The sequence below is a fragment of the Sorex araneus genome, chromosome 5 (genome assembly GCF_027595985.1).
Source record: "Sorex araneus isolate mSorAra2 chromosome 5, mSorAra2.pri, whole genome shotgun sequence".
Lineage (NCBI taxonomy): Eukaryota > Metazoa > Chordata > Mammalia > Eulipotyphla > Soricidae > Sorex > Sorex araneus.
Window position 1 is genome coordinate 139,810,371 of NC_073306.1, and position 14,475 is coordinate 139,824,845.

General features: G+C 62.0%; 1 protein-coding gene across 5 annotated transcripts in view; it reads right to left on the reverse strand.

Moving 5' to 3' along the window:
* Window positions 1–1,993: 1,993 nt before the first annotated feature.
* The window catches only part of DIDO1 (death inducer-obliterator 1), a 43,926-nt gene continuing 31,444 nt past the window's right edge, over window positions 1,994–14,475 (reverse strand). For 4 of the 5 annotated variants that reach the window (XM_055140645.1, XM_055140643.1, XM_055140644.1 and 1 more), the window contains exons 9-17: window positions 14,265–14,424; window positions 13,495–13,611; window positions 13,306–13,413; window positions 13,035–13,167; window positions 12,461–12,938; window positions 11,963–12,116; window positions 11,180–11,269; window positions 10,678–10,873; window positions 1,994–6,352 (exon numbers count right to left, since the gene is read on the reverse strand). In XM_055140645.1, coding sequence (XP_054996620.1) covers window positions 3,204–6,352; window positions 10,678–10,873; window positions 11,180–11,269; window positions 11,963–12,116; window positions 12,461–12,938; window positions 13,035–13,167; window positions 13,306–13,413; window positions 13,495–13,611; window positions 14,265–14,424 — 4,585 coding nt within the window. In that variant the 3' untranslated portion in view covers window positions 1,994–3,203. The remainder of the gene's footprint in view (window positions 6,353–10,677; window positions 10,874–11,179; window positions 11,270–11,962; window positions 12,117–12,460; window positions 12,939–13,034; window positions 13,168–13,305; window positions 13,414–13,494; window positions 13,612–14,264; window positions 14,425–14,475) is intronic. The other variant, XM_055140646.1, reaches the window with a different exon arrangement.

Sequence of the window (14,475 nt, forward strand, 5' to 3'; positions counted from 1 at the left end):
CCAGGTCTCCATGGTGGAGATGCTGGCAGGCCATAGGCCATAGGAGAAGTCGCTGACTGGGCAGTCTGAATGTGGGCTAAGCCGTAGCAGGGGAGGCAGGAGCTTCACGGGGTGGGCTAGGGTGGTCCCAGCAGAGCTGCAGGCAGGAGCCTCGTGGCCTCAGTGGACTCGAGCAAGCATTGCTCAGACGTGACACTGGGGCCCGTCCTCCTTGGAGCACGTGTAGCGAGCAGCTGCCAGGGAGTTTCCGGGCCACGGTGCGCAGCCGGCAGGCTCTCCGTCCTTCAGCCAAAGGGCGTGTCCCATTACAAAGCAGGTGTAGCTGGAAAGGCCCCAGAAAGGCAGCCCCTGCACATCGGGACTCAGAGAGGCCCCGGGAAATGAGACACCATGTTCTGAAGACAGCCGTCCCGGCAGGAGGAGCTAAAGCACTTGGGGGCTCCACAGCCCCCACTGTGAGCCAGATGGATATAGCTGAAGTCAGGGAAGCAGAACAGTGTAGGGACCACCCAAAGGCTCCATGACATGGGCCAGCACAGAGTTACTAGGACAAAGTCACAGCTGGAAAGAGGACAGCAGGGAAGGCGCTCGCCTTGCCCGGGGCCGAGCCCCAGTTGGATCCCTGGGACCACCAGTACGATCGCTGAGCACAGAGCCAGGAGTAGCCCCTGAGCGCTGCAGGATGTGGCCCAAGCCCAGAACCAGTGAAAGTATAAGCTGGTTCTCTGAGATCAAGAGAACGGGCAAAGCAAGCCAGAGGAGCAGAGGCTGAGAGCTGAGGCAATGCACAGCAGTGACGGGTGAGCTCAGGCCGGAGACAAGGGCGCCCGAGGACGCTCTGTGGTGGCATGGACCCAGCAGCAGGCGGGTCTGGATGCACATGCCCGCGGGTTCACTGGGCTGGGAAGGGCCTCTGCCAGCTCCCAGCGCTGGTCCTCAGGGCAGGGCATCAGTGGCCCAGAAGGGGCTGCACCAGCTGTCTGTCAGGGGCCAGGTTCAGGAGTGTCGGGGGCCTCCTGGAGCACCTGTCAGAGTCCCCCGGTTCCTGCAGGGAGGACATGCTTGGTATGGAGGTACGACTGCTGGAGCTCAGACCTGCCGGGAGACAGTTTGGGTCCCTCCACCAAGCCAGAAACATGAAGCAAGGGAGCACAAGGAACACAAGGAGCACGGAGAGCGAGGGAACACAGGGAGCACAGGAAGCATGGGAGAACAAGGGGCACAGGGGACACGGGGGCATAGGGGACACAGGGGACACGGAACACAGGGGACACGGGGGCACGTGGACACGAGGGCCACGGGGCCACGTGGGCAAGGGGGACACGGGGAGGGCACGGGGGACACGGGGGCATGGGGAGCACAAGGCGCATGGGAGCAAGGGGAGCACAGTGCGTCCCAGAACTGTGGCGGGAGTGGGCCCTCGGCCTGTGGCAGGAGGCCGTGCACTCTCCCCCTGGATGTGGGCATTTTGAAATCTGTACTTGACCCCTGGCCCTGACGGGCGTCTTCCATAAGGCGAGGTGCTGACAGGGGTAAGGCTGTGGCTGGGAGATGGGGGCAGGGGGGCGGCCATTCTAGCTCGGGGCCCGCTGGCATGAGCTGGACGCAGTCTGCAGGCCGGCCGGCGCTGGAGGGGATACGAGACTCCAGGGACTCGTGGGCCGTTGGACCTTGGTGACAGGCTCGCTCTGTCCTGGCAGAGGGCCATCCGCCCACCCCCCTCATCCCCATTTCTGGAGCCTGCGAAAGATCCCGCCCAGCTGGGAATGGGACAAGATGACCCTAATCTTTGGGGGGCTTACGCTTGCTGGGTAAGAGGGACCTGGCACTAGAAGCGAGCTGTGTGACACCTGGGGTGGGTTCAAGTGTGGGCGCCCTGCACGGCTGCCTGCCACATGCTGCTCCTCTAAGTCTAGCGCAGGGATGGGGAGGGGCAAGTCCCCCCAGGCTCCTCAGGCACAGCTGGAAGGAAGGAGGAAGGAGGAGGCAGAGGCAAAGCCTTCTCGGTGTTTATTCTACTTCAAGTAACAAAACCTATGAAGTTCCATCTCTTAATGTACAGTGATATAATACTTTGCAATATAAAATACAATTTACAGAAATGTCTATCAAGTCAACCTAAAGAAACACTCTTGATTTTTACATTTGTGTATTTAAATTAGAAACACACGTTTGACAAGTCGGAAGCCTTCGCCTCATGTCAGATGCTGAGCTGGACACCACTGCAGTGCCCCTGGACCACTGCCTGGTGGCTTCTGCCTCCGACTGCCCAAACGCAGTGTTCTCGATGACGCCACAACAGAACGTGTGTGCTCGGAAGGGGAACCTGTAGTGACATACGTGGAGGAGACTCCAAAGAACAAATAAAATTCTCTAATTTTATATTTGCAAAAGTTTATGAAAATATAAAAAAATTATCAAAGTGGATTTGTACAGTCAAATAAATTAGGTTTTCTCTATTTCACACTTCAGAAGTACTTGAAAAACTCATGGCCAGAAGCGCTTCACAGTGAAAAGCTTTTGCCTCCGTGGTGGGTGAGCCACCCTCACCGCTCACCGGTCAGTCTCCACAGCAGAGGCCCCCAGTCACCCGCAGTCCGGGACCCAGACACGTGATTGCTGTCTTCTTCGACTGTCTCTGTGGCTGGTAAGTTTTAACATTTTTTAAAATACATTTTTATTTAAAATGCAGTAGTTTCTACTGGGGCAGATGTTGCTTTAACCATGTTTCAGGGAAGAAAAAAAAAAGATTTAAGGCGCGAGCTATATAAAACTGAGCAAAACTGAGAAACTGCCTTTGTTTGTTTGTTTCTAGGCTGAAATTTGCAATTCAAATTTCTGACAAAGGCAAGTGGCTTTTCAGGCCCCTCATTTCCTGCAGAGAAGAGGAACTTCCTACCTGAAAAGCAGCTTTGGGGACAAAGAAACCTGGAGGGAGGGGCCAGGTGGGGAAGAGCGAGGGTCCCTAGCGGGTGGAGCCAGGTCACTGCAGACGCTGTACAGTGAGCAATGTGCTTCTGTAGGCGCTTCCCATTTCGGTCATTTTAAATGGAAAGAGTAAGTTTCTATTTTTTCTTAAAAAAGCATCAGAATTGTAAAGACGTGAAATTTCGTAAGAAACCATCATACACAAAATTACAGTAATTTCTGCGGTCCAGAATATTCTATTCTGCATTGAAGTTCGTAGCCATGGCCGGGGGCCCCTAGCTCTGGGCGGCCACGTCGGCGCGCGGGGCGTCGGCCTTGAGCTCCCGCGCTCGGTCCCTGCTCCTGCTCCGGTCCTTGCGCTCTCGGCCCCTCTCTCGGCCCTTGTCCCGGTCGCGGTCTCTGCTGCGGGACCGGCCGCGGTCCCGCCGGCGCTCCCGCTCCCTCTCGCGGTTGCGGCTGCGCTCCCGGCTGCGCTCCCACTCCCGGTCCTTGTCCCGGCCGGCACTGCGCTCCCGGCCCTTGTCCCACTCCCGGTCCTTGTCCCGGCCGGCGCTGCGCTCCCGGCCCTTGTCCCACTCGCGGCCCCGGTCCCAGTCCCTCTCTCGGCTCCAGTTCCTGCCGCGTTCCCGCTCCCGCCTGCGTTCCTCGAAGGCGCGGCCCTGCCGACTGTCGGGCTGTGAGGCCTCGGCCTCGTCCGCCGCCTTCTCCTTGGGCCCGGTCTCAAAGCGCTCCCTGGGCCGGGCCTCGAAGCTGCCGCTGCGGTACTCGTGGCCTTTGCCCTCTCGGAAGTCGGGAGAGGCCCACTGTGCATCGGCCTCGGGCCCGGGCCCCAGTGGGCCGGGCGGCAGGCCCGGGGCCGGGCCCCCCTCGTCCCAGCGGTCCTTGCGGTGTGGCGGGTGGCTGGGGAGCTCCAGCAGGGGCCGGGGTGGGAGCTTCCCCGCCGGTGCAGCCTGGCCCTGGAAGTGAAAACGGGGAGGTGCGGGCTCACCCTTGTCGGAGAAGGGAGTGGCGCCCCTGGGCCCCCCGAAGGGAAGGGGTGCAGGCGCCCGCTGACTGGAGGTGAACCGAGGTGGCGAATTGACCCTTTGCTCTTCAAACTGCTGTGGCTGCAGGCCCCTGGGTCCCGGCATGAAGTTTGGTGCCTGGCCTCTGGGTCCTTCAAACTGACCGGGATGGGGGCCGCGGGTGGCTTCAAAGGGAGCTGGATGCGGCCCCCGGGGGCCCACGAAATGACCAGGGGGTGGCCCTCTCTGACCTCCGAACTGAGAGGGAGGGGGGCCTCCTCGGGGCCCCTTGAACTGAGACAGCAGGGGCCGCCGTTGGCCCCCGAACTGGAAAGGCGTGGGGCCCCGAGCCCCCAGGAACTGGGCATGCTCCGGTCCTTCAAACTGGGCAGGTGGCCCGGCAATCTCCCCGTAGGGGTCATCTTGGAATTCCAGCTTCTCCCCATGGGGGTCCTGGTGTTCTTCGAACTGAGCCGGAGCGGCGCCTCGGGGACCCCCCAGGTACGAGGGTGAGGGGCCTCTGTTGTCCCCGTAGGGAGGGGGTGGTCCATGCTGCCCTGAGAACAAGGAAGGGATGGGCCCCTTCTGTGCCCCAAACCTGGTAGGTGGTGGCCCGCGGGGACCCTCAGTGCCAGAAGCCATGTTTTCCTCAGCAAATGGGGGGACAGGGCCCCTGGGCCCAGGGAAATTGGGGCCGTGAAGTCCTGACATTCCAAACGCACGCGGGGCGGCTTCACGCTGGCCCTGAAATGGGGGCGGAGGGACCCCCACTTTCTGTCCGGGCGGGGGGAACGCGGGAGACCCATCCGCGTTGTTGGCAGCACGCAGCCCCTCGCCGTCGGCCCACTCAGCACCTGCAGGCCCCTCGTAGGGGGACGAGCCGCTCATGGGCTCCTGTGCTGGGAACCCGGGGCCAGGGAGAGGCTCCCTGCCTGGGGGCGCGTGCATGCTCTGCCCATCGCTCTGCACGGAAAAGTGGGGGGCAAAGGCCGTGCTGGGGGGCGTGGGCAGCAGCACCTTCCGGGCAGGCCTGACTGTACCGTCCCCGGGCGCTGGGCCGAGGCCCTCGGGGTGGCTGCAGGCAGGCACGTCCTGCGGGGCGGGCAGCAGCGTGTCCTCCGCGGGAGCCCAGGCCGTGGACCCCGGTGGCTCTGCGGCCCCCGTGGGGGCTGCGGACGACACGGGTGCTTCTCTGGCCGGAGGCTTCGGAACAGTCTCTCCGTCGCTGCTCTCAGCAGCCAGTCGCCGTGCCTGCCGGGGGTCCCGGCTGGGCCGGGGCTCGGAGCCCGGGCCTGCTGCCGGTGTGGCTGCGGGGAGCACGGAGGGCCGGCCGGCCGGGGACGGCTCCTGTGCAAACACCTCGGCCTTGGGGAGCCCTGACTTGGGCGGCGGTGACATGAGCGCGTCAGACACGGAGAAGTGGGCCATGGAGACCCCGACGGCCGCGCGCTGCTGCCGCAGGGCCTCCTCCTGCTCCTCCACCTGTCTCTTCTGCTCCTCGATCTGCTTCGTGAGCTCCTCGATCATCTTCTGCTGCTCCACCAGGGACGGCGCGGCCGCCACGGAGGCCGCGGGACCCTTGGCGTCGCCACACATCCTGTTGGGTAGGTCGTCGATGGTGACTTTGGCCTCTTCTAAAATTGTCTCGTCCTCAGGGTCATATGCCACCTCCTCCCGCTCCTCCACCTCCTCCTCCGGTCCCGGGTCCGGGTTCCTCCTCTCGCTCAGCTGTGCAGCGAAGGCACGCTCGGGCCCGTACTCCTCCTCGGGGTCGTAGGGCCTGTCGTCCTCCTCCTCCTCCAGGGCCTTCTCCTTAGAGTACTGGCCGAACTGCTGGACAATGGGGTCGAGCAGGGGCGCCGCAGACAGCCCGCTGTCAGGCAGACCTTTGGGGTCATGCAGGGGCGCGGGGGCGGCCTCTGCGGGCTCCTGGGCGGGAGGGTCGAAGGTCTTCTTCTTCCCAAAGAGGGTCTGCAGGATGTGCTCGAGGGGCGAGGCTGTCTTGGCTGTGGAGGAGGAGGAGGAGGTGACAGTGGCCGTGGCTGCCGTGGCCACTGGCGAGGAGGCTGCAGGGCTGACGGTGCTGGAGGGACTGGATTTGAGTGATGACAGTATTTTTAACACAGACGCTGAGGTGGGCGGCGCTGGGGGTTCCGGGAGCGGGGGTGGAGGAGGAGGTGAGCCTGGAGGCGTGGTGCTGGCCACTGGGTCCCCAGAACAGAGCTGATACTTCGGGGGCTTCTTCTCGGGCTGAGGTGCCAGGGGCGGCCGGGGGTAGGCGGGGGCGTCCAGCTCCTCCGCGGCGGGCGGACGGGCCCGCTTCTCCTCTGGCTTCTCCAGCTCTGCGGCGCCGGCAGGACGCTTGAGCTTCTGACATATCACGAGCCCGAGGATGAGGTTTGGCCGTGGTGACTCCAGACCTGAAAGACAGAAGACGTGTGCCCCTTAGACTCTGAGCTCAGTGCTCCGTGTGGCCACGCAGGCGAGTTCTCACAGCTACAATCAGAGCGACAAGGAGTCAGTTCTTGGGCTGCCTCAGGTTCACTGTGAGCTCACTGGGTGCCCATCCCAGTGGACAAGCCTTCCACCCAGCCTTCGTCCCAAGGCACCGGCACTTCCTGCACGGACTAGCTGGAGGGACGGTGCAGAGGCGACGGCAGCGGCTCCCACCCTCCTGCCCACCCACAAAGCTGCCCCTCAGCCTCCGACTACCTGGCAGGGAGCCAGAGCCCCAGCCCGCCGGGGACAATGACAGCACTAAACACGCGGATATGAAGGATTTGGCTGGGGGCTAACCCTAGAGCTCAGTCTTGACAGCTGCTAGAATTTTGAGAGCGACACACACCACCCCAGCCTTGGACACGAAAAGGGGCAAGAGATGATAATGGCCAAATCGCTCAGGTTTCCCACCATGAAAACTCATCAAGAGCTCTTGAACATCCCAGGCCCATATGCATGAGCCTCCAGGCGCCAATCCACCATACGTATCACACAAGGGCTTGGAGCACGGCACGTCTGTACAGACAGGCTCTACTCTGCAGAAACCCCAGCTAGGCTGCGGCTAGGCTGAGTCAAGGGTGCTGGTGCTCCCACCCAAACGAGTCCCAGCCCAGGGCAGGGGGAAGGGGGCTGAGCAGTGAGCCCAGCTGCACAGGGGCCTCTGAACCGAGGCTCCATGGAGCATGTTTCCCACAGCACCCCTGGCCCTGCGTTTCAGAAACACTTGGGCAGCGTAAGGGCCTCAGGGAAAGAAGACAAGGCTGGAGGGGCAGCAGACTTCTCGGACGTCGCGCTGAAGGGAGCTGGGCAGAGGGGGAGTGTGTGTGGGGCTCTGGATTCCTTCTAGTGTGCAAAGGCAGGCACCTGAATGAGGGTCTCTGCAGCACAGTGCTCTACGTGCAGTCTGCGGGCGGTCAGTAGACACAAGGCCAGTGGCAGACCCTGTCCTACAGGCAGGTGTGCAGTGCCCCTCCCCCAGAGGCTGGCCAAGCGGCTGTTGGGGGGAGCTGCATTCAGCCTGGACAACTGGGTGTGGTCCTGGCAGTGGCAGTGTGCCATCCACCGCCACCCACATGGCCAGGCACAAGGACGGGCCAGTCCTGGGCCAGTGCCGGCCAGGCCCTGGGTCGGCGGCACATTCCCCTCCAGGGGCACCCTGCATGCCTGCCCTGGCTCCATGGCTACGAGAGGCCCTTAGGAAGCCAAGTTCAGGGCAGTTCTTGACTTGAGCATGGCCTTGGCAGAGGGGCGGGAGAGGCTGGGTTTCACATTACCCAGAGGGGGTGGCTTGTAAGGACTGAAGAGGCCAAAGGAGGCGGGGCTCAGCCCCTCTACCAGAGGCAAGGCGCCACCCCTCTGAGGGACATCACTCAAAGAGCAGGGGTGAGGTGCGGCCCAGCCAAGCCAGCACACACACCCAGGGAAGTGCGCGGCACCAGCCTGCCAGCCCCAGACAAAAGGGGAGAGCAGAGGCAGGCGAAGCAGCGCAGGGACGGCAGTCAGCCTTTGGGGCGGCGGGGGCAGTGCCATGCGAGACAGGCCATTCTGACTGGGCAGTGTCCGCCTGGCCTAAGGACTCAAGGGAGAAAACCCTCTCAGGGTCTGAATCTAGCGGGACAGACAGGGGAGGTGGAAGAGGGCTGGGAGCATGGGGCCGCACCACCGCCCACCCTCCCAGGGCTCTCCTGCGTCTCGCTCTCCACCCCAGACCTGTACAGAGCCCAGGCTCGGCTGGTCTGGCCCTGAGGCACAGGGTGGCCCTGTCTTCATCAAGGGCCCGGAGCAGTGGCGGCTCGTGCACCAGCAGAGGCAGCGAGCCCAGGGGTGTCGGTGCTTCCTCACAGCTGGACCCGCCACAGGTGCCCCAGCTAGCAGAGGTGCAAGTCAAACAAGCACTGAGCAGGTTCTCTGAAAGAGCTTTATTGATCTGAGGGGCGGCGGTGGTACATTCCATCCGGGAGTCTGGCTCAGGCTCGGCCAGTGTGCGTGGAGCTACGGGCATGTGCGTCCGGATACGGCCCACTTGCTTACCTGGTGGCACTCCCTCCTCTCAGGAGGCTTTCGGGGGAAGACTTCAGGCGTCAGCCCGTGGAGGCAGAGCCCCTTGGGTGAACCCCAGGCTCTGGCTGGCTCAACGCCCCCCAAGCCCATGGGAGGATGGGGCGTCTGCAGAGTACTGGGGCCCTGGGCTAGGGGTGTCCTGCTGGAAAGCGCATGGGCGAGTGTCCAGCCCGAGTGGGCCTCCTGGGGTAAGAGCCCCAGGCCTGCAGTGCTGACCTGGCCGAGGCCACCCTGCTCTGTAGTCCGCGACAACCAGGTGGCAAGCAACCTGGGGTTCCCCGTCTGACTCGGGCTGGCCATGCGTGCGGGCTGACAAGCAGCCACATGGGAATAGCATGTCTACACGGGATCAAGACAGTGGGGACGTGCCAAGGCCGTGCGGTGGGCTGGTCTGCGCCACCCAATGCTTTGGGCAAACTGAGACCTGTGTCCACTGTGACGCCGTCTCCAGCAGCCCACCTCCTGGCCCCGCCCTCCCTCTGAGCACTGTGCTATGCCCATCCATGGCTTCCCACTGGAGAGGCAGGAGATGAGGCCCTGGGGGCCACGCCCACTTACTGGGTACATGAGCTCAGATGTGTGCTGGCTGGCCGGCCGGCCAGGGTAGGGTCCTCTTCTGGCTGCAGGGCAGGTGTGCAGAGCCTCCAGGCACTCTGCCAAGGGGCCAGGCAGCCACAGCCCATGCAGCTTTGCAGGGGCCACGCGGAGTGGATCCACGGGACAGAGCCACTGGCGTGGGGGGACAGTCCATGCCCAGCCACCCACAGGCCCAGCAGCCTCCCCACCTCCATTGGACCAGGACATGCAGACAGGCAGCTGGTGGAAATGCTGAGTGCCACCAGAAGGACGGGCCTGACAGTCTGGTGTGGGGCCCGAGTGCAGGACCACTGGATAACCCGCTGAGGTTCAGGCTCCAGAAAGTGGTGTGCCCCACCCACCGCCCCCACACCCTCACTCTGCATGGGGCGCCGCGTAAGGGAAGGTCACCTGTGCAGCCTCTGACCTTCACCGTGGAGGCCCTGGTGGCCCTCTTTTCCCTGCACCTCCGCACTGAAACCTGCCTCTCATGCAGCCCAGCTCCTCCCAGTACAGGCCAGGCCTGCCAGGAAGTAGACACCCCCGGCTCCCTCGGCCAGCAGTCCAGTCGTCTCAGGAGTGGGGGAGCAGGGGGAGGAGGAAAGGGCCCCTCTGGCTGCCGGAGGCCAGGCATGGCAGTCTCGGTTTCCGCACTGAAGGGAGGGGCTCTGCCGCATCTGGGCGCTCAGGGAACAGTCCCAGGGCTGCCCTCCAGCAGCCTCCATCCTGCGTGTGCGTGTGCAGAGATGACCTTGTGAGTGTGCCTTGCAGGCCCTTCTGACATGGTGCCAGTGGACGTTCATCCCCACCGAGGGAGCCACAGTGCCCTGGACCTTCCCGGGCATCGCTGGAAGGCAGGGCCCAGGGAGCCCTGCTCGGCACGAGGGGCAGCTCTGGGCTATGGGCGCCACGGCAAGGGACTGGCGACGGGCTCAAGGACAGAAGGCAGAAGCGAAGACTCGTCCCACAGCAGATGTGGAAGGAGGGAACTCCCCCACCATCTGGCATCGGCACCCAGGAAAATCCCATCACCTTCTCCCAGCACTGCCACAGGCCACCCACCCACCGGCCAGACCCACTGTCCGAGTGTGAAGTCACAAGTGGTCCTTAGGAGTGAGTACAAACTGTTTTGCAAGGAGAATTAAAGCTGGGAGTCAATGAAAGGCTACGGCTTCTAGACACTACCGACTTCCCTGCTCCTTCTGGGCTCCCTGAAACACAGGTGGGGTTCTGCGCTGCACAAGCCCCCTCTGCTGCTGAGGACTCTCCAGCTCTCCTCTGCCTTGTGGAGGGGACAGCGGCGGTGGCGGGGTGTGTGTTCCTTCCCAGCTGGACTCAGAATAAGACTTCCTTCGGGGGAGGGTCCAGGCGAGGGCAGATACAGGCCGGCCTGGCCACTGAGCCCTGGATGGGCTGAGGGTACTGTGAATCTCTCCGCGGGACCACGATGTGCTGTCGCGCTACACCCCAGCACTCACAAGCCTAGCTCTCCAGGGCCACAGGAGCCCCCAAACCCCTTCCGAGAAGTCACTGGTGCTGAGTGAACTCGGTGTGGTGGGCGGGACTCTGGCTCCGAGCAGCCACATTCCACCCAGAAGGCAGGGCTTACCTGGGCCCTCGAAGGGTAACAGTTTGGAGGGAATGGGGTCCTTGGCACTCAGTGGGATCAGGTAGAGGTCCTTGACGTGCCTGCTGTTATTAGCCACGACGCCAAAGCGGCCGCGGCTGCTAAAATAGGAGTAGAGAGAGATATAGGCCACCTCCTCCTCCTCGGTCGCGGGGTGAAAGCGGATCAGACACAGCTCCTACAACACAAACAGGCAGGCGCCGGTCAGGTGCGATCACACATGGGTTGTGAATGACAGAGCTCCCGAGCGCTCAGGAGGGCCTTGACTTCTAAGCTGGGCCCTGTTCCCACAGCTCAGAGCCAACAGACCAGCCCCACCCTGGGTGGCTACCCCCTATCACAGCCACGCCAGACAGCGATGAACTGACCAGGACGCCTGCCTGGGAGGCTTGTGCCCCCAAGGAGGGGCATTTCAGGGCCCTCCCACCCCAGTGGTGCTGCAGATGCTGATTCTGCAGGTGGACGTCAGGCTGCCGGCAGATACCTTGGACACGGAAGATCTGAGTTTGCCGACATAATCCCAGACTGTCCGCGGTGCGATCCTCCCACCAATGTGAATCGTGTCAGGCAGGTCCTAGACAGAAGGCACCCGAGATCACCTTGCAGTCAGGGCTCCAGTGAGAGGGATAGAGCCTGGCGGGTCCCACCCATCAATTCTAGAGAAGAGGTAATGGGGGCTCACCTAACACCCAGGGCTCCCCAGACACACGGGACAGCTCAGCTGCGACAGAGGAGCCCCAGGGCTCCTTGCCATTCACTGACCCACCAAGCCGTGTCCTGGCAGCACAGCCAGTGAGCAGACGTGCTGCGAAACAGCAGCGACGGAGACCTAGGTGCCTACTACCTCATCTGAGCTTCTGCCATTGTGCAGGTGGCACCCACGGGAATTTCTACTGCCTGAGGGGGGCTTATCCGTGTAGATACCCAGAGCACAGGGTCAGGAGAACCCCTGTGGCTAGGGGCCTCACTCACACGCGCGCACACACACACACACAGCACTCAGGTCTGACCTCGCTGAGATAATCAAAACACACACACAGGGGCTGGAGCAATAGCACAGCGGGTAGGGCGTTTGCCTTGCACGCGGCCGACCCGGGTTCGAATCCCAGCATCCCATATGGTCCCCTGAGCACGACCAGGGGTAATTCCTGAGTGCAGAGCCAGGAGTAACCCCTGTGCATTGCCAGGTGTGACCCAAAAAGAAAAGAAAAGAAAAAAAACCCACACAGACAGACACAGACACACACACATAGCACTCAGGTCTGACCTCGCTGAGATAATCAAAGCATCCAGAGACAGGATACGCCTTAGTGACGAATTTCGCTACACTTTGCATGTTAATAAATCCTTTCCAAATGGTGCTGAGTCGAGAGAGAAAGAGAGCTGTGTCTCCTTCCGGCGGGGATGGTGTCTCAGAGACACTGGGAAAAAAGACCAAACAGAAATAAGAGTAAATTTCTCTACTCGATGCATTTCTCAGGTGTAGAAGTGAATCCCTGCAGGTTTTGGCAGGCTACTGTTTAAGTACTTGATTATTACTGTCTGTTTTTTTTGGCCTCTGAATCACACCTGAGCAGTGCTCAAGGGATCACGCGACTCTGAGGATCAATCTGGGGCCCAACCCACAAAGCATGCACTCAGCCCGGTCCCCCAAACCAATCACGGCAACTACACTGTTGCAGACAGAAGACCTCTCAGGTGAAGGGAAACCACTGCGCAGAGGCAGCTGATTCTTGGGTCCAGGTGGGGCTGTAGCAACACGCACCCGATACTCGCTGACGGTGGCACTGGGAGGAGGTATCTGGGCTCGGGAGAGGGGGACGGCTTGGCCAGGATGGACTTGGGCACCGTCACGGAGGGTACAGGCGGCCTCAGTACGTCCTGTCGGGGTTCCACCGGGCGGGCTGTGGCAGGGGCTGTGACTGTGCATGACACACTTGGTGCAGTCCTGGGGTCCCGGCCTGAAAGTGTGACCGTCGTGAGCACCCCACCCGCCCCTGGCGCCGGGCAGGCAGGTCCCTCGGGGGCGCAGGGCTCAGGAGGCCCGTCCTCCGCAGGCTCCTCAGGGGCAGGGAAGGGCTTCCTCTCCAGGTCGGGCTCTGGGCCATCTCTGGGCGGCCTTTCGCTCAGGGCTGGCTCAGAGGGTGGTCCGTCACTCTTGGGCCTGGTGTCCTCCCTCTTGGTGGCAGCTGGCACTTTCGGCTTCTTCTGGGCTGGCTCATCTTCTGAGGACAGAACCTGACCTGAGGATGTGAAGCAGGGACGTCAGGAGTCCGAAGTGTCCCAGGGGCTGCTGGTGCTAGAGAGGACGGGGGCTGACCGGGAGGCCTGCCACTCACCTGTGCAGACTCTGCAGTTGAGGTCGAAGAGGTGCGCGCGGTGCTGGCTCGTGGTGTCCCTGAGCATGCTGCTGACCGTGTCGAGGAGGGGGGCTGCAGTGCTCTCCGGGAGCGCGCGCGCTGCCTCCTGCTCCTACAACAAGAGGCTCCTGAGCCTTTGCCCTCCCTCCCGCCAACTCTGGCTTCCGGGGTCCGAGCCGGGGGAGAGGCCAGACGGGGGCATGGGGAGGGCTGCCGCCCACCCAGGCGCCCACACACCCTCCCCACTTACGTCCGAGTCGGACACGGGCGGGGAGTCCTCCATGTCAGGCAGGGGCTCCTGCTTAGCAGCCGTCTTCTTGCTTTCATTGTGCAGCTTGGCCCGGGCCTCCGTCACCTGCTGGGGAAAGGAAGCCCCTGTGACCTCGGTGGCTGTGGCGCTGCCAGTGCGGCACCGCTTCCAGGCCCTGACGGCACTCACGGTTTTAGTGGGTTTCTCTTTCCACGTGGAAAGCTCCTTAGATACAAGTTCTTCTGGTTTCATTCTCACGAGTTTTGCCAAAGAGATTTCTTCACGCAGAACACGATGGAAGAGGCCCTAAAAGACAAATATCCTCAGTTCACTCGCTCAAGGTCTTCTCTCTCGGTGGCGGTGACACAGAGCAGAGGGAGCAAGGTCCTGCCTGGGGCCCCGGGAGGTCAGAGCCAGCCTTCCAGGCCCCGTCGTACCATCTCTGCCAAAATCCACCTGCCAAACCAGGACTTACTGCCAAATGTGGAGTTGGGGACAGAGGTGGAGAGACTTTAGCCTAGAGGGCAGGGGTGGGGTGTGTGTGTGTGTGTGTATGTGTGTGTACACACACATGGAAATCACAGCAGGGTGCCGAATAGCTGACACTCCCTCTGGGGATGAGCAATGGCTCCTCCCCTACCCCAGCAGCCAAGGCCGGAGAGGGAGTGGCCCCGGTCATCCAAGACAGCCCACACTGGCAGCTCAAGGGGCGCTCTGCAGACACCTCACTTTGGGAAGGGCAGTCAGTCGCAGCCACTTCGAGAAGGAACTTCAGAGGCAATGGGTGGCACAAGCCTTGCTACTGGGGAGGGAGCACTGGCAAAGGCACAGCCAGTCCTGTGAGGGTGACACGCTTGTCACCCACAGGCACAAATGACTGCTGCTGCTGCTGCTGCACAGGAAGCAAGTAGGCACCTCCTGGCCCGGAGCCCTCGGCCTTCGCGGGACGGGACACACACCTGGTTCTTAGGGTCCTTGAGGTTGAACATGATGCTGCGGTATTTACTCTTATAGCGATTATCTGTAACGTGGAACAGATTAAACATCTCCTTCTCGATGTGGAGAGCAATTTTCCCGACTTCATTTTCTGTCATGATTAAGTCGTCACTGTCACTGACTCTAGAGGAAAATCAGAAAGAAGCGGATGAGCCACAGCTCTCCCACATGATG